This window comes from Pongo pygmaeus, chromosome 13 (genome assembly GCF_028885625.2).
Source record: "Pongo pygmaeus isolate AG05252 chromosome 13, NHGRI_mPonPyg2-v2.0_pri, whole genome shotgun sequence".
Classification (NCBI taxonomy): domain Eukaryota; kingdom Metazoa; phylum Chordata; class Mammalia; order Primates; family Hominidae; genus Pongo; species Pongo pygmaeus.
This window is the reverse complement of record NC_072386.2, coordinates 73,457,360-73,476,234: the sequence shown is the minus strand read 5'-3', so window position 1 is coordinate 73,476,234 and position 18,875 is coordinate 73,457,360. Positions and strand designations below refer to the sequence as shown.

The following is an 18,875-nucleotide window of genomic DNA, read 5'->3' as shown; positions in this document are numbered from 1 at the left end:
GCCTCAGCCTCCCGAGTAGCTGGGACTACAGGTGCCCGCCACCACGCCCAGCTAATTTTTTTGTATTTTTAGTAGAGACGGGGTTTCACCATGTTAGCCAGGATTGTCTCGATCTCCTGACCTTGTGATCTGCCTGTCTCGGCCTCCCAAAGTGCTGGGATTACAGGCATGAGCCACCGCGCCTGGCCTAAAATTTCTATTTCATTCAGTTTTTATCATGCGATTAGAATGAGCTGCCTTAACGTTTAAATTCTGTGAGTTAATATGAAAAATAAAAATGACATCTAACAAGACTTCCAACTTCCTAACCTGTTGTGCCCACTAACTTATTTCTGGAATATCGTCAGACTATGTGACATAATTAGAAATAATCTCAAATGCCCTTTCTATAATTAAATGTCATCAATAGGGATTAAAAATTTAGTGGCAAATTGAAAAGCTTTGTTCAGAATAAACAAGTAGTTTTGTTACTTTTTCTTTTTTTCAGACTGAGTCCCACTCTGTCATCCAGTCTGGAGTGCAGTGGTGCAATCTCAGCTCACTGCAACCTCCGCCTCTGGGTTCAAGCGATTCTCCTGCCTCAGCCTCCCGAGTAGCTGGAACTACAGGCATGCACCACCATGCCAGGCTGGGTTTTTTTTTGTTGTTTTTTTTTGTTTTTGTTTTTGTTTTTGTATTTTTAGTAGAGACGGGGTTTCACCATGTTGGCCAGGCTGGTCTCAAACTCCTGACCTCAGGTGATCTGCCCACCTCGTCCTCCTAAAGTGCTGGGATTATAGGCATGAGCCACTGTGCCGGCCTAGTTTTGTTAATTTTTCTGTTAGGATGATTACTGTCCTTTAAGTTTAGTGAAACATTTTATTATCAGTTTGCCATGAGGTTAGGTGGAGAAATTGATGTAAATTTTCTTTTACCTTATAACCGTTGAATACCCATGTACATAAGTGTATATAATAAGCCTAAAAGATTAATTTATTACTTTTTCTTGCTAATTACTAGTTTAGAGTAATTCTTCAATTCTTTTCAGTTATTCCATAAAGTATGTATAATTTACACTGGGCTTAATCTGATTTTCTAGTTCTATGTATCCTTACCATTTTAATTGTATTTTTCTGCGTTAGATTGTTTTTCTGTGTAAGCTTAATCTTTTTTTCCTCTCTTTTTATTGTATCAGCATAGGATTAGATGCTTTCAAAGGGATGACTTTGTTTAGAAATGTTTAGTTCATAGTGTCCAGTATTAAGATTTTTCTAGTTTTTAAGGTTTCTCTTTGAAACAGATACTTCTTTTTGGAGTTGGTTTCTATTTTAGTTTAGATTTTTAAAAATCATTTGGCAATAGAAACAATTATGATTAACTTAAAAAAACTTTTTTGAAGGATACTGAGTGATTCACAGATTTGAATTAAAAACTAAATAATTAGGTCTTGGCAAAGCTGGAAACCAAGGAATTGGGAGTGCTCAGAGGCATGAGCTAGTAGATGTCATTTTTCGAGGGTTATCATCAGATAATTAAACTCCACCTGCTTTTTCTTTGTTCTCAAAATTTAATTCCTGGGAGAAAAAAAAAGGAATTGGATCACTTGCCCCCACCTTTTGTCATTGGTGATGATAGCTTGGGTGTTTGTGTGGTATGGTAGTGCTTAGTGTACAGAATTATGCGACTAGCTGTCCTGCTGAAACCATGGGACTTTGGAATGAAGTGCACTTATTTAAAGGAATGGAGGAAGGGATTCTGGACAGATAAAAACAAGAGATGCCCACTAAATTTATGCTTTTGTTATCCTGTACACATAGACACATACATGTACACAAATCCAGGATGTTTACCCATGTCATGTTGCAGCTATCTTATATACAGCTGCAGACCCACTCACCTTATGCCCAGTAGTGGACAACTCAAAGTCACATCCAACTACTGCAACATTCTGTTTGGCAATTAGGAAAAGTAAGTCTTGTAGAGATTAATTGGACTGGAGGGTGGTGAAAACTGGATTTTAAAAAGTTAGGTGAGATTGATTAGTGAAAAAGAGGAACAAATATATATCACAAAGAATCATTATTAGACGACTTAAAGCAACCATATAGTTTATCATTTTGAGAGTAAAAAGATGCACTATGAACAATTATTCTGTAACACCTGGCATATGCCAGGACATTTGGCAAACTTATTTTGTACCTGTGGTTTTTTCTATATTCATGAAATGGTATATTGTGTTTAATAATGCTTATTGAGTTATTTTTTAGTATTCTTATATTTTTGAGTAATAATCACTCATAATTTTTAGTGTCCTAAACTGAATGTTGCCTTTGACATCTATTATAGTGCCAATTATTTGGTAAGATTTTTTTATTAAGGTAAAAAGTAAGATTATATCATGTACAATAGATAATTAACAATGAAGAGGAGAAATGGAAATCTCAAAATTGGAAGTTTGTATTTTGATGTCTTCTATAGAATATAGGCTCCCTAGTTTGGCATGGTTAGATAACTTTGGAGAATCCATATTGTTTTTTAACATATTTGCTTTCTTTTTCTCTGTATATAGTAATATGTATGGTTATTTTGCTCGTGTGATGTAATGATACTGTCTGTTTATTGTGAAACTTTTTTTTTTAGCTGACATCTGAAATGTTTGAAGCAGATCTTGAGAAGGCATTGTTACTAAGTAAACTAGAATATGAAGAACACAAAAAGGTATTTACATACTTACTGATTTAGATATTTTAGAAGTTTAAGTGGTGAGAGGTTAAAATCAACCTACTTGAATTTTACATAAAATTTTTCTATAAAGTTTGTCCAGAAATTCATTACCATAATAAAATATTACCAAGAAGTTAAGGATTCCTTCTCAAGTTTTGAGATAGAACAGAAACAGTTGGAATTAAGCTTTGTCCGGTGACTTGGAATGTTTAGTTAAGGAATTTCCCCACCCAAGATGAAGGGAAGAGAGAGAATAAAATTCACAACAGATGATTTTAATTTAATTTAATTTATTTTTATTATTATTTTTTCTTGGGACCGAGTCTCACTCTCTTGCCCAGGCTGGAGTGCAGTGGCATGATCTCAGCTCACTGCAACCTCCGCCTCCCAGGTTCAAGCAATTCTGACGCCTCAGCCTCCTGAGCAGCTGGGACTACAGGCGTGAGCCACCACACCCAGCTAAATTTTGTATTTTTAGTAGAGATGGGATTTCACCATGTTGGCCAGGCTGGTCTCGAACTCCTGAGCTCTGCTGATCCACCCGCCTTGGCCTCCCAAAGTGCTGGGATTACAGGTGTGAGCCACTGTGCCCTGCCGATTATTTTAATTTTAAATGAACATAGAAAATAAGTGGATTTAAAAATTTAATATGGGCTATTACAGTACAGGGGCATTTATTGAGAGACCCTCTGCCGGAGATGCACTACAAATCAAATAAAGTAGAAGGCCATTTCTGAAATGTTGGTCTTGAAAACTCAGCATTTGTCACTGAGCTTTGATATTAGGTTGTGTGTTGAAATGCATTCTACAGCTTGTTATTGAAGGAGGATTTAAGTAAAAAGAAGTGTTGGTTTCCAGTTTCTGTATTTAAATTGTGTGAATATTCATTATGTTAATATCATTTAACATTTTATTCCGTAACATTTATTGGGATTCTTTTTTGGTTTATAACATTTGTTCAAGCTGTGATTACTCAGTGATTGATCATAAATGGCCTCTGGTCATCCTTAAGACTTTTTGGCCATGTCCTTGTGCATTAGTGTCTTCATCCAAAATGAAAAGAAGTGAATAATTAAAATTCACAGCAGCTACTCAGGAGGCTGAGACAGGAGGATTGCTTGAGGCCAGGAGTTTGAGACTAGCTTGGGTTAACACAGCAAGACACTGTCTCTAAATATTTTTTTTTAATTAGCTGGGCATGGCGGTGTGAGCCTGTATTCCCAGCTACTTAGGAGGCTGAGGTGGGAGAATCCCTTGAACCCAGCAGTTAGAGGATGCAGTGAGCTATGATCATCCCACTGCACTCCTCCTGCCTGGGCAAGAAAGGGAGACCCCATCTTAACAAAAAAATTCACAGCATTGATTTTGCTAGTTATTTATAGTTCAAGGGAAAAGGAAAAAAGTTGCTAATAAAGTGGGCTGTATATATTATATGTGTTTCATTTCCATATCCCTTTCTGTTACCCCAAATAACGAAGAATGAACTATAACCATTATTGTTACATACCCATTTAGACACAAAGCACGAAAATTACAAAAATTGATACAGCTAGTTTTACTATGATTTAATCATTTAAATGGACTGTCAGGTTACACTGGAAAAGTAATCCTGTCTTGCTCAATTAGGAGATAAAATTTTTCAAATAGAATATTATACAAAGGTGACTTCTTGCTGTTAGATTTATGGATATATGTCTAGATTCTGAAGCTAGAAGGATTACCTGTATCCTTAGAGGAGAAATAGAGTAAATAGTGTTGATAAAATGTCGTACTCCCAGCCAGTGTTCTTTCACAGTCATAGGTGTAGTACTCAAAATCATTGATTTTAGCTGACAATAATGACTAAGAGAAGGGAGGAACTTCTTTTGTATGCAATGGGTAGTTTGATGTGATTACATTGATGGGTAGTCATTGAGATAAAAGTCAATATTCAATAAAACAACTTTTAATACAATTATTTTAGCCTAAGGATTTTTATAACAGATAACTAAAGTTTGGGATGGCATTTTCTTTTTCTTTTCTTTCTTTTTTTTTTTTTTTTGAGACAGAGTTTTGCTGTTGTTGCCCAGGCTATAGTGTAATGGCACAATCTCGGGTCACCACAACCCCCGCCTCCCGGGTTCAAGCAATTCTCCTGCCTCAGCCTCCCGAGTAGCTGGGATTACAGGCATGGGCCACCACCCCGGCTAATTTTGTACTTTTAGTAGAGACGGGGTTTCTCCACGTTGGTCTTGAACTCCCTACCTCAGGTGATCTGCCCGCCTCAGCCTCCCAAAGTGCTGGGATTACAGGCGTGAGCCACCGCGCCCGGCTGGGATAGCATTTTCTGTTCTGTTCTGTCAGTTATTCACCAAATAATTACTGAATAGCCAAAGTGTGCCCCTTGAGTGTAGTGGAGGGAGACATAGTGTATAGTATTGAGAGATGTATGTTCTCAGTGCAGTGGAAATTCAGAAAAATAGAAGGCTTTTCAGTGCCTTTGTTGGGGATGGGTTTTAGGAAAGGATTCTTTAAAGAGTCTTATTCCATGTGTTAGAAGTTCATGAGGTAGACAAGAGGAAAGTAGGCATTCTGAAGGAAGGAGTGGCAAGTATATAAGATGGGTACATGTGAAAGAATATAGCATATTTGAAAAACTGTCATTTAAGGACCTAGAACTTCTGGAGATACAGCCAGAAGGATAGGACATAAATTTCTTCATGTACTGGGCAAGGAGATTGGGTTTTATACATTCATTGGCAGAAAGCTGTTTAATCATTTTAACTTTTAGATTGATTTTGGGTTTTCGTTTTAGAAACTCATGTGTAGCAGTGTAGAAGATGGATTGAGGAGCTAAAATTGGAGACTGTTGCAGTAACCAAGCAAAAGGGAGATGGGGGAATGACAGAATGTACAAAGAACAGAGAATGAATTTAAGATATCTTCAGGAGATAAGTTAAACAAGACCTACTAGTTAATTGGCTGTAAGGTGTGTAGGAGAGTAGGCAAGGATACTCTGAGGTTTCCAACTTAGACAGATGTGCAGATGGTGGCGGCATAACAAGGTACTTCATAAAGGATCGAGTGGGGAAGGCAGGGTGGTGAGATGGAAAGATAGAATACATTTTGTGTGGAGATGCTTATTGAACATTCCAGTTCAGTTGTCTGTCTATACAGAAATAATTAGTTTATTGGTAGAACTTTAAACTTTGAGATTGAAGAGCAGTGGGTATAAAGCATTAAAAAAATAGGTTAAGAGTGGGATAATGTGAACAACCGCTACGCTTTTGAGAAGGTTGAGAAAAGAAGCCAGCAAAGGAAACTTAGCAGTAGTCAGAAATGTATTAAGAAAACCAAGAGATGCTTGAAAAAACTAATGTGTTTTGGATATGGCAATAAAGAGGAGGTTGACCTTAATTTTAGTGTCAGAGACCAGCAGAAGCCAGATTTCAGTGGGATGAGGCAGGAAATTGCTGATTATTGTCTTAAATTTGGTCTTGAAAGGTAGAAGGTAGCAATGAGGAGGGGGTTATAGGCCAAGGTATGACTTTTTTTTTTCATTTTAATGTTTAAGATGTAAGGGATTGAGTAAATGAATAAAGAGGTATCCCTTTATACAATTTGGCTGGCCTAAATTTTGGTTTTTTATTTGCGTTTTATCTTTAAAAAATAAACTTTAAGAAACATATTACCTATTGGTGAGTTTATTTTACACTTTGTAAACTGAACTTAATTGTTGTTGGTAATTCTTTTTAGGAGTATGAAAATGCTGAAAATACTTCAACTCAGTCCAAAGTTATGAATAAAAAAGATAAAAGAAAGAATCATCAGGGAAAAGACAAACCTCTCACGGTATCACTAAAAGATTTTCATTCGGAAGGTAATGTATATACAATGCTATTATGCTGAAAGAACTATTCTACATCTGTTTTATACTTCAGTTGTAAATATCTTTCTAATTTTTAAACAATAAGTAAAAGTTGTTCATGTATCATGTAGAATGTAAAAAATGTAAACCTGTGTGTTAGTTCATTTTGTACTGCTGTAACAGAGTACCTGAGAATGGGTCATGTATAATGAATGGAAGTTTGTTGGCTCACAGTTCTGGAAGCTGGGAAGTCCAATATCAAGATGCCAGCATCTGGTGAGGGCCTTCTTGATGAGTCATCACATGGCAAGAGTGAGAGCAAAAGGGGGCCAAATTTGCCCTTTTATACCAATTCCACCTGTGAGGGTGGAGCTCTGATGGCCTATTTACCTGTTGAAGATCCTACCTCTTAATATTGTTACAATGGCAATTAAATTTCTTCTTCTTTTTTTTTTTAGATGGAGTCTCACTCTGTAACCCAAGCTGGAGTGCAGTGGCGCAGTCGTGGCTCACTGTAACCTCCGCCTCCATGACTCAAGCAATTCTTATGCCTCAGTCTCCCAAGTAGCTGGGACTACAGGCCTGTGCCACCATGCCCAACTAGTCTTTTGTATTTTTTGGTAGAGACAGGGTTTCACCATCTTGCCCAGGGTGGTCTCAGACTCCTGAGCTCAGGAGATCTGCCCGCCTTGGCCTCCCAAACTGCTGGGATTACAGGCATGAGCCACCACACCTGGTGGCGATTAAATTTCAACATGAGTTTTGGAAGGGACAAAACTGTTTGGAAATAAACTAAAACCATTTGGGGTTTTAAAGTAATTTAAAATCAGTCATTAAAACCCCATAAAACTTTAGTAAGAATTTATCTTTTTGTATTTTTGAGTTTGTCTCTTTCCTAAAACTTCCTGAAAATAAATACTGACATTTGTAGTTTGAGTCATCTTGAAACATATTATTTTCCTTATACATAAACTGATTTGGCTTACAGTAGGCCAGGAATAGTATTTTCATATTTCAGCCATTATTGGTCAACCTCTTCAAGTTATCTGGAACTGCACCTTAGAAAATTAAAATACAAATTTTAGAATGAGACTTATTACCAGAAAAATGTTTATAGTATCATTTGTATTTTTTATCAGATGGAGAAGACAGAAGGAATTTTACTATCCACTAAACTTTTGAAGATAAACCACAAAGCACATTATATTTAATGTGGGAAATGTTAAAAATACTTAGCCTATGCTGTACGGTATGGTAGCTACTATTCGTGTGTGGCAACTTAAATAAAAATTAAAATGAAAATGTAGTTTCTTAATTGCATTAGCCATATTTCAAGTGCTGAGTCACATATGACTAGTGGCTTCTGTGTTAGTCCAGCTATAGAACATTACTATCATCACAGAAAATTTTATTGAACAGCGCTGTGTCTATACCCGTCAGAATAGTTGCTCACCATATGAATAGCTATTTGTTCATTGATAGCATTTTATTTGATTCATATGAATTCAGCCTTAGTACATTGGGCATTGTTCTGTGAGGATAAATATTACCATAGCAATAATTTCAAAAAGAAAAAAACCTAAATACTGCTTTCAGAAATAAGCCTTTCTTTGAAAATCAGAGAATATATTTAGAAGATTATATTGTTTTCCTTTGAGGATCAAGGAAGTTTTTCCCTGTAGGCTGCCAATGATTAAGTTGCTTTGCTTTGGGGTTAAAAGAACAAATACATATTAAAATTTCCAAGTTTTGGTCAGGCGTGGTGGCTCATGCCTGTAATCCTAGCACTTTCCGGGGACAAGGCAGGTGGATCCATTTCAGGTCAGGGGTTCGAGCCCAGCCTGGCCAACATGGTGAAACCGTGTCTCTACTAAAAATACAAAGAGTAGCCGGGTGTGGTGACGTGTGCCTGTAATCCCAGCTACTCCAGAGGCTGAGGCAGGAGAATCTATTGAACGAGGGAGGTGGAGGTTGTAGTGAGCTGAGGTTGTGCCATTGGACTCCAGCCTGGGACAACAGAGTGAGACTTCATATTTAAAAAAAAAAAAAAAAGGCTGGGCACAATGGCTCACGCCTGCAATTCTAGCACTTTGGGAGGCTGAGGCAGGTTGATCACCTGAGGTCAGGAGTTTGAGACCAGCCTGGCCAACATGGTGAAACCCCATCTCTACTAAATACAAAAAATTAGCCGGGCGTAGTAGTGCATGCCTGTAATCCCAGCTACTCAGGAGGCTGAGGCATGAGAATTGCTTGAACCCAAGAGGTGGAGGTTGCAGTGAGCCAAGATTGCGCCATTGCACTCCAGCCTGGGCAACAAGAGCGAAACTCCATCTATCTCAAAAAAAAAAAAAAAATCCAAGTTTAGTAAAAAAAAGATTTCACCTAAGAAATCTATTTTGGGCTAGATGCAGTGGACCATACCTTTAATCCCAGTGCTTTGGGAGGCCAAGGCAGGAGATTGCTTGAGGCTAGGAGCCAAAGGCTAGCTATAGTGAGCTATGATCATGCCAGTGCACTCCAGCCTGGGCAACAGAGTGAGATCTTGTCTCTTAAAAGGAAAGAAGTGGCTGGGCACGGTGGCTCACGCCTGTAATCCCAGCACTTTGGGAGGCTGAGGTGGGCAGATCATGAGGTTAGGAGATCAAGACCACCCTGGCTAACACAGTGAAACCCATCTTTACTAAAAATACAAAAAATTAGCTGGGTATGGTGGCACGCACCTGTAGTCCCAACTACTTGGGAGGCTGAGGCAGGAGAATCGCTTGAACCCGGGAGGCAGAGGTTGCAGTGAGCCGAGATCGTACCACTGTACTCCAGCCTGGGCGACAGGGTGAGACTCCATCTCAGAAAAAAAAAGAAGAAATACATTTTATTAAAAACTAGACAGAAACATGGAAAGAATGCTTTCTAAAACTCCTGTTTTCCACATTTGATTTCTTAAATAGTATGTAAATTTGAGGAAAACATCAGTATGTTATTAAAGAGAACCTACACAGCTTTTGCAAGTCATGATTAACACAGTTGAGGTTCTTCCTTAGGTTCTGGCATCACTGTATGCTAAATAGAACATGCTAGAAGAATGACTGTCTAATTTACCAAGATTTGGTAGTTTGATCTGAAGTTGGTGATTTTGGCATTTACTGTGTTTATGGACACTATTCTGATCAAGAAATTCTTTAGAGAACTGGACCAGCTTTTAGATTCTCAGTCACAAGAAAGTTATTTTTAGTCCTTGAGAATAGAAAATTTCTGCTGTACACAGAAGCATTGTTAAGTATTAGATATCCTGATCATCTCTACTTTAAATAAGAATACTTGCTCACTATTTGTACTTTATTTAGAGACAGAGTTTTGCTCTGTCGCCCAAGTTGGAGTGCAATAGCACGATCCTGGCTCTCTGCAGCTTCCGCCTTCTGGGTTCAAGCGATTCTCATGCCTCAGCCTCCCAAGTAATTGGGATTACAAGCGTGTACCACCATGCCTGGCTATTTTTTTTATTTTTAGTAGAGATAGGGTTTCACCATGTTGGCCAGCCTGGTCTCAAACTCCTGGCCTCAGGTGATCTGCCTGCCTGGGCCTCCCAAAGTGCTGGGATTACAGGTGTGAGCCATCGCCCCTGGCCTTATTTGTACTTTAAATTCCTTTATGCTTTCCTCATTCTGCTTTTGATAATTCCTTTCCAGAAATGCTGTGTTGTTTCTAGGCCAATAATTTGTTTCATCTAGATATATTTGTTATGGGTTATTTTTTGTATTAATTCTATAAATATATATCAATTTTTAGGATTTTTTTATAGTGATATTAAATCACCTTGATATATATTTTTAAAATAAAATAGCTAATAGTTTTAAAGGACGTAAATTACTATTCTACCTTTTCATTACACAAAAGCAGTAATCTGAACATTTTTTTGTAGTTATAGTAATCTGTGATTTGATTTTGGATGTATTTATGTCCCCTTGACTTGCTCCCCCCACCTCCCAAATTATGTGGAACCAAAAAACTAGATTAGTGGAACTCATATGCTTAAAATGCAATAATATCCCTTGATATGGGTGGGATTTACTAGGATAATAAGACGTTCCTTAAGCTGAGTAAATTAGTAATTATATACTGAGTTTTAACATCTTAAACCTAGAAAAGTAAATGAGATGAGAATCCTAGAAAACTCTTAAATGACTTCTATAACTCATAGGAGATAATTTTGAAATTCTTTCAGTTTGGTTTTTTTTTTTTTTACATTTTTGTATGTTAAATTCTTTCAATAAAGTTTCATCTTTGTTTTTTTTTCATTTACAGATCACATTAGTAAAAAGACTGAGGTAAGTCTTATTGTAGCCATCTTGTAGAAAACACTGATGATTTTAAGAATAATACTTAAATATTTAGCAGTAAGTCTTTTTTGAGACATAATCATTTAAAGGACAGCCCATAGGTTTGTCTTGAGTGAACCCAGTCATGTTTCTGCCATTATATAAGGATGTAAAATGCATTGTTGTAGAATAAAAATAAGATTATTTGCATGAAGCATAATATCATTTGGCTTTATCATCCTAATTTGTGTATATATGTGTATGAGCCAAAGGTTACTTTGTGTGTGCCAAGCTTAAAATCTCAGAGAAAAGTGGTGTAATCTCCCACTCTATATTTTAATATTTATTAAAAACTTATCCTGAGAAGATGTCTCATATTATTTTGGAATTACGGAAGTTTGAAATAAACTGTGATTCTTTAGATATACTCATGGGTAAAAGTAACCTGATTATATACTTCTCTTACCATTCACTGTTAGTGTAGCCTACACTTCCTGGTGTTGGGGATTTGGGGTTTTTTGTTTCTGTTATTTAAATACTATAGTACAGCCTCTCCATATCTTTTAGTTGGGAGATTGTGCTATTAAAAAAATCCTCTAACATTGAGGAAGATACTAATAAAATGTTAAAATTATTTTTATCTTTTAAGGTAATAATTTCAAAGTTTTATTCTTCTATTATATATGTGTTCTTATTAGTAATTCCATTGTTTAATTTTTTATGGTCAGATGGTCCTCGATTTCACTGTAGAATATATATATGTGTGTGTGTATATATATGTACATATGTGTGTATATATGTACATATGTGTGTATATATGTACATATGTGTATGTATGTACATATATGTGTATGTATGTACATATGTGTGTATATATGTACACATGTGTGTATATGTGTGTGTGTATATATATGTATATATATATATGGCTTCTGACCATTTTTTTGTTTGTTTCAAACATTTGCTTGACAGGCTAGGAAAACGAAATCTATCTCTTAAAAAAAATCACATCTAAATAATTTTGTGATTATATTAATAATTTAGTTCCTAACTACTATGCATGCAAACACAGAATTGATTTGTTGTTAAAACAGATGGTTAATTTTTTTTAAAGTTATTTGCAAACCATTGTCATCATTTTTTAGATTAAAATTTAAATGACTACATATATAGACTGAATATTAATTCCATGTTTGCATGTTTGAAAGTGGAAAACATACTTTTGAACTGATTCCAATTTATTTTTGTCCATTGATTTATTTAGGGGATAGTGTTATACAAATAACAAAGCGGATACACATGGTGTACCTGCTCCTAAGACAACTCTATAAACTGTTTGATGCTTGCGTTTTCTTCTTTCCTGATTTGAAAGAAGACAAAAAATGGAAGCTGACAAGATCCTACCTATTTAATATATTAAAGAGGAGTTGTATTTAAACAAGCTTCTGTATGTAGAATAATATATTTTGTCTTTCCTTATAATTTTAGAGCTGTGTTCTGTCTTGTTAAATAATCTGATATATAATAAAATTCATTTTGAAGATTTCTAATGATCAAGTTCCACATTTGTAAATACAGTTTAGTTATTATTTATTTCCCTTACAACTGTATTAAGAATTTGGTTATAAGAGTATGTAATTCACATTATCTTTATTTTTGTTTTTGTTTTTTAACTTTTAAAGGTCAGGGGTACATGTGTAGGTTTGTTATATAGGTAAATTTGGGTCACAGTGGTTTGTTATACAGATTATTTTGTCACCCAGGTATTAAGCCTAGTACCCATTAGTTATTTTTCTTGATCCTCTCCCTCCTCCCACCCTTCACCCTCTGGTAAGCCCCAGTGTGTCTTGTTCCACTCTATATGTCCATGTGTTCTCATTATTTAGCTCCCACTTAAAGTGAGAACATGCAGTATTTGGTTTTTGTTTCTGCATTAGTTTGTTGAGGATAATGGCATCCAGCTCTATCCATGTCCCTGCAGAGGACACAATCTCATTCTTTTTTATGGCTGCATAGTATTCCATGGTGCATATGTACCACGTTTTCTTTATCCAGTCTACCATTGATGGGCATTTAGGTTGATTCCATGTCTGCTATTGTGAACAGTGCTTCAGTGAACATATGCGTGCATGTGTCTTTATAATAGAACCATTTGTATTCCTCTGGGTATATACCCAGTAATGGGATTGCTGGATCAAATGGTATTTCTGTTTTTAGTTCTTTGAGGAATCGCCACACTGCTTTCCACAATGGTTGAACTAATTTACACTCCCACCAACAGTGGATAAGCATTTCTTTCTCTCTGTAACCCTGCCAGTATCTGTTATTTTTTGACTTTTTAGTAATAGCCATTCTGACTGGTGTACCTTTTGATACTTGTTAAAAGTATGCCAAAATTATGTTCCATTTCCATTAGAGGCATTACTTTCTGGGACTTAAATATTTAAATGTTACAACGGTTATACCATTGATCTAGAAATTTAGAAGATCTTTTTTTTCCACAGAGAATCCAAAAAAGCCTAAAGAAAATTCCAATTTGAACTCTCAAACAAAATGTTATTTGCTCCTACAAATGTACTAGTTTTGTTAACATCGTATGCTGAATGATTGACTTAATTCATTCCAGCTTTAATATATTACTTAGGCCAAGGGATTTTTTTTTCATGGCTACTCTAAAGTTCCTAACATCTGTGGCAAATAATATTCTTCTTAACCTACCTCCTCTTAAATCAGATATTTATTGGATAAAATTCAGGAGGGAAAATATTTTACTTTATTGATGGGTGATGAGGTGTACTTGAACTGCATATATATTCCTGGTGCTAGCTAAACTTGTTCTCAGGTTAATTTCATTATTTCTTTTTTGTTTTGTCTAAAGTAGGTGCTTGTACATACCTCTTTATAAAATCTCAACAAATCATGCCTTTTCAGGAGTTTTATTTGATTCTTAGTCTTTTTTTTTCTGTTGGACTGAAGTTGTTTTGTTTTTTAATATGTTGCTTTTTAAATGCTAGAACTGTTAGGAAGGGTATCTCATAGATACTCATTTTTCTCTAGTCCCAATTTTATCTGGCCTTCCAAACTCCAATCCTTCTAGTATGGTTTTAGTTTTAAAAATCTTAGTGATCATCATATGTCTTGAAGTCTAAACGATCAAGTCTTCAATATGCTTGAATGCACTGTCATTGGAAGAGTACCCAAGAAACTGTAACAATGGTTGTCAAAGGTGGAGGTGGGGGAGATACCGGACAGAGGGATAGGAGAAATAGCCTGCCTGCTTTTTACAGTATAAGCTTCTGAATTTTCTATCATGTCCGTGTACTACTTACGTAAAAATTATATTAAAAATAAAAAGGACTGTGTGAAGAAAGGAACCAGGGAACAAACCCAGTCCTATCTGTCTCTACAACCTACTTCCTTCTTATAGCACTGTGCTTTAGCACTATGCTCCACATGTCTACCTTTAGCTGATTATGTGCGTGGACAAATAATTTATTCACTTTAGGCCCTAGTTATATTATGAAAAGTAATGTTGGATCTGTTGATTTCTAAAATTATGATAAATGATCAGAGTGCAATTGAAATAAAGAATAAAGAAAAATACGCTAAAAAATGAACCCTATAGTTAATGCTACCAACACACAGGAGTGTAGCAGTAATAAAATTAGACTATTAATTTTATTTTTCTTTCTGAGATGGAGTTTCTCTCTCTTACCAAGCTGGAATGCAGTGGTGCAGCCTCGGCTCACTGCAACCTCCACCTCCCGGGTTCAAGCGATTCTCGTGCCTCAGTCTCCCGAGTAGCTGGGATCTACAGATGTGCACCACCATGCCCAGCTAATTTTTGTATTTTTAATAGAGGTGGGGTTTCACCATGTTGGTCAGGATGGTCTCTATCTCTTGACCTCATGATCCACCTGCCTCGGCCTCCCAAAGTGGGATTACAGGTGTGAGCCACTGTACCTGGCCTAAATTTTTTATTTTGTTTCTTTTTTCTTTTTAGGTTATTACATTTTAAAAGCAAATAAATTTAATCTAGCTTTAAATAAATCTCACCTAGAATCTGGTTTTACCTAAAGATTCAACCTATTTTCTATTCTTCTCAGTGTGTTGAGCTCATTCTTGTTACTAAGCCTTTCCTTGTTTGTATGTGTTACATTTGTTAGCTCTCTTTGGTTGTAAGCAACAGAAGCCCAACTCAATCCAGCATAAACAAAACAGAGACAGTTATTTGGTTCATGTAACCACATCATGGAAGAATAGGGGGAGAGTTGACCTCATAGTTGACTGGATCCAGGCATTTAGACAGCTTTAGGACTCTCCATTTCACTCCCTACTCTCAGCTGCTCTCTGTTCCTTCACTTCAGGCAAGATCACATGATTATTTGGGGATCTTGGGGTTATAGCTTTACAGAATTTCTTATAAACCGTTAATTAGCTTTTGAGGTTTGATAGATTCATTTCTTTTCTTTTCTTTTCTCTCTCTTCCTTTTTTTTTTTTTTTTTTGAGACAGAGTCTCTCTGTGTCCTCCTGGCTGGAGTGCAGTGGCGCGATCTTGGCTCACTGCAACCTCTGCCTCCTGGGTTCAAGTGATTCTTGTGCCTCAGCTTCCCGAGTAGCTGGGATTACAGGCGCCCACCACCACGCCCAGTTAATTTTTTATTTTTATTAGTGACGGGGTTTCACTGGGTTGCTCAGGCTGGTCTCAAACTCCTGGCCTCAAGTGATCTACCGGCCTTGGCCTCCCATAGTGTTGGGATTTCAGGAGTGAGCCACTGTGCCCGACTCAAGTTGTTTTCTTTCAAAAAAAACTTTTTTTTTCCTTTTTAACATCTGCCAAGGCTCTGTCATCCATCAAGTTGTTTTCTTGAGGAGTTGAGGGAGGCAAGAATATTTCCTAGATGGTGTGATATATTTTCTATCATATCACATCAGGGGTCATAGAATGTGAGGTTATTTTTATGATGTTAAATTGATTACTGGTTCTAAAACCATTCTCCAATAAAAGGAACCAGGACTCCTTGGAGAAATGGCTGTATCTAGGGCGATGACAGGGAATATACAAGATGAGCCCAGAGCCAGGCATGGTGGCTGGCGCCTGTAGTGCCAGCTACTCCAGAGGCTGAGGTGAGAGGAATGCTTGAGGCCAGGAGATCCAGACCAGCCTAGGCAACATAGTGTGATCCCATCTCTAAAAAGTTTCGTAAACAAAATTAGTCAGGCTCAGTGGTGCACACCTGTAGTCCCAGCTACTCTGGATGCTGAGGCAGGAAGATCATGTGAGCTCAGGAATTCCAGGATGAGCTATGATAGCACCACTGCACTCTAGCATGGGCGACAGAGTGAGACTCCATCTCTTAAAAAAAAAAAAAAAAAAAGAAGGGGCCGGGCGCGGTGGGTCACCCCTGTAATCCCAGCACTTTGGGAAGCTGAGGTGGGCGAATCACGAGGTCAAGAGATCGAGACCATCTTGGCCAACATGGTGAAATCCCGTCTCTACTAAAAATACAAAAATTATCTGGGTGTGGTGACATGCACCTGTAGTCCCAGCTACTCGGGAGTTGAGGCAGGAGAATCGCCTGAACCCAGGAGGTGGAGGTTGCAGTGAGTCGAGATCACACCGCTGCACTCCAGCCTGGCAACAGAGCCAGCCTCTGTCTCAAAAAAAAAAAAAAAAAAAAAAATGGTTTTCTGTTTACTCTGTTGATAGTTTCTTTTGCTGTGCCGAAGCTTTTTAGTTTAACTAGGTCCCATTTGTCAGTTTTTGTTTTTGCTACAATTGGCTTTTTCTTTTTTTTTGAGACAGGGTCTTGCTTTGTCACCTAGGCTGGAGTGCAATGGCATGGTCTCAGCTTACTGCAACCTCTGCCTCCCAGGCTCAAGCAATCCTCCCACCACAGCCTCCCACCACAGTAGCTGGGACTACAGGCACATGCCACCACTCCCAGCTAGTTTTTTGTATTTTTGGTAAAGACAGGGTTTCGCCATGTTGTCCAGGCTGGTCTTGAACTCCGGGGCTCAAGTGATCCACCTACCTTGACCTCCCAAAGTGCTGGGACTACAGGCTTGAGCCACCGTGCCCGACCTGCAGTTGCTTTTGAGGAGTTGGTCATAAACTCTTTCCCAAGGCCATTGGGATTTACCCCATTGGTATAAACTCTTTCCCAAGGCCATTGGGAAATACCCCATTGGTATTTCCTAGGTTTTATTCTGGGATTCTTGTAGTTTTAGGTCTTACATTTAAGTCTTAAATCCATCTTGAGTTAATTTTTGTATATGGGTGATAGGTAGGGGTCCAGTTTCAATCTTCTGCATTTGGTTAGCGAGCGATCCTTGCACATTTTATCGAATAGGGAGTCTTTTTCCTTATTGCCTATTTTTGTTAACTTTGTCCCCAGTAGTCCTCATTTCTGGCATATAGTAGGTAATGTAAATGAATTTTGTTGATGAATAAATGTTCTGCCTTCTCACCAAAATCTTCCATAGACTTTTTTGGTCTGCCTCCCCTGTACATTTTAATGATATTTATAACAGGCACATAGTAGGTTTTATTTTATCTGCCAGTTGAAGTATATCATTAGGGCTTTTATGGAGCTTTGCATTAAGAATTCTGAGACTGTCGTTGCTCAGCAAGAAAAAGTACAGTTATCAGTTAATTATATTGCAGTTTATAAAAGAGGTAGAAGTTGGTGCATACTTTACAGGTTCTTGCCATCCCTGATGTACAGAAGAGTGCTTAATTATTGTGTCTGTTACTATTTCATGTATTAGTTGTCTTTCTCAGTACATTGTGAATTCCGTGAGAGTAGCCCATGCAGAGCATAGTATTATTTGCATAGTAAGAGTTTAATAATGCTGAATTATTTCAAGTCAAGTTCAAGATTTGAGTCCATCAGGTTCATCTTAGGGGTGAGAAAAAGTAAACTTAATTTGTATATAATGTCATATTTAATGTAATAGCTCATTGAAGAACACCGTTTTCTTTTTTTTAATTTCCAACTTTTATTTTAAGTTCAGGGGTACATGTGCAAGATCTGCGGGTTTGTTACATAGGTAAACGTGTGCCATGGCAGTTTGCTGCACAGATCATCCCATCACCTAAGTATTAAGCCCAGCATCCATTAGCTGTGTTTCCTGATGCGCTCCCTTCCCCAACCCCCTGCCCTTCCACAGGCCTCAGTGTATGTTATTCCCCACCCTCCTGTGTCTATATGTTCTCATCATTCAGTTCCCACTTACAAGTGAGAACACATGGTATTTGGTTTTCTGTTCCTGCATTAGTTTCTGAGGATAATGGCTTCCAGCTCCATCCATGTACATGGCTGCACAGTAGTCCATGGCATATATGTACCAAATTTTCTTTATCCAGTCTATCGTTGATGGGCATTTGGTTGATTCCATGTCTTTGCTATTGTGAATAGTGCTGCAGTGAACATATGCATGCATGTATCTTTATAATAGAATGATTTATATTCCTTTGGGTATATACCCAGTAATGGGATTGCTGGGTTGAATCATATTTCTGCCTCTAGGTCTTTGAGGAATCACTACACTGTCTTCCACAATGGTTGAACTAATTTACACTCCCACCAAAAGTGTAAAAGCTTTTTCTCCACAACCTCATCAGCAACTATTATGTTTTGACTTTTAATAATAGCCATTCTGACTGGAAGAATACCATTTTCTTTTGAGACAGGGTCTTGCTCTGTTACTCAGGCTGGAGTGCAGCGGTGTGATCACAGCTCACTGCAGCCTCAGTCTCCTGAGCTCAAGTGATCCTTCTGCGTCATCCTCCTGAGCAGCTAGAACTACAGGTGCACACCACCATGCCCAGCTAATATTTTCTACTTTTTGTAGAGATGGGGTCTTGCTATGTTGCCCAGGCTGATCTTGAACTCCTAGACTTAAGCAGCTCTCCTGCTTTCCACAGTGTTGGGATTGTAGGTGTGAGTTATCACACCTGGCCAGAACATCATTATTTAGATTTCCTCTTGAAATAAGTTAAAAGCAC

General features: G+C 37.5%; 1 protein-coding gene across 6 annotated transcripts in view; it reads left to right on the top strand.

Annotated features, from left to right (window-relative positions):
* GKAP1 (G kinase anchoring protein 1) overlaps positions 1-18,875 on the top strand; it is an 80,108-nt gene that overhangs the window by 24,237 nt on the left and 36,996 nt on the right. For all 6 annotated transcript variants that reach the window (XM_054501663.2, XM_054501667.2, XM_054501665.2 and 3 more), the window contains exons 5-7: positions 2,620-2,697; positions 6,439-6,562; positions 10,850-10,872. In XM_054501663.2, coding sequence (XP_054357638.1) covers positions 2,620-2,697; positions 6,439-6,562; positions 10,850-10,872 — 225 coding nt within the window. The remainder of the gene's footprint in view (positions 1-2,619; positions 2,698-6,438; positions 6,563-10,849; positions 10,873-18,875) is intronic.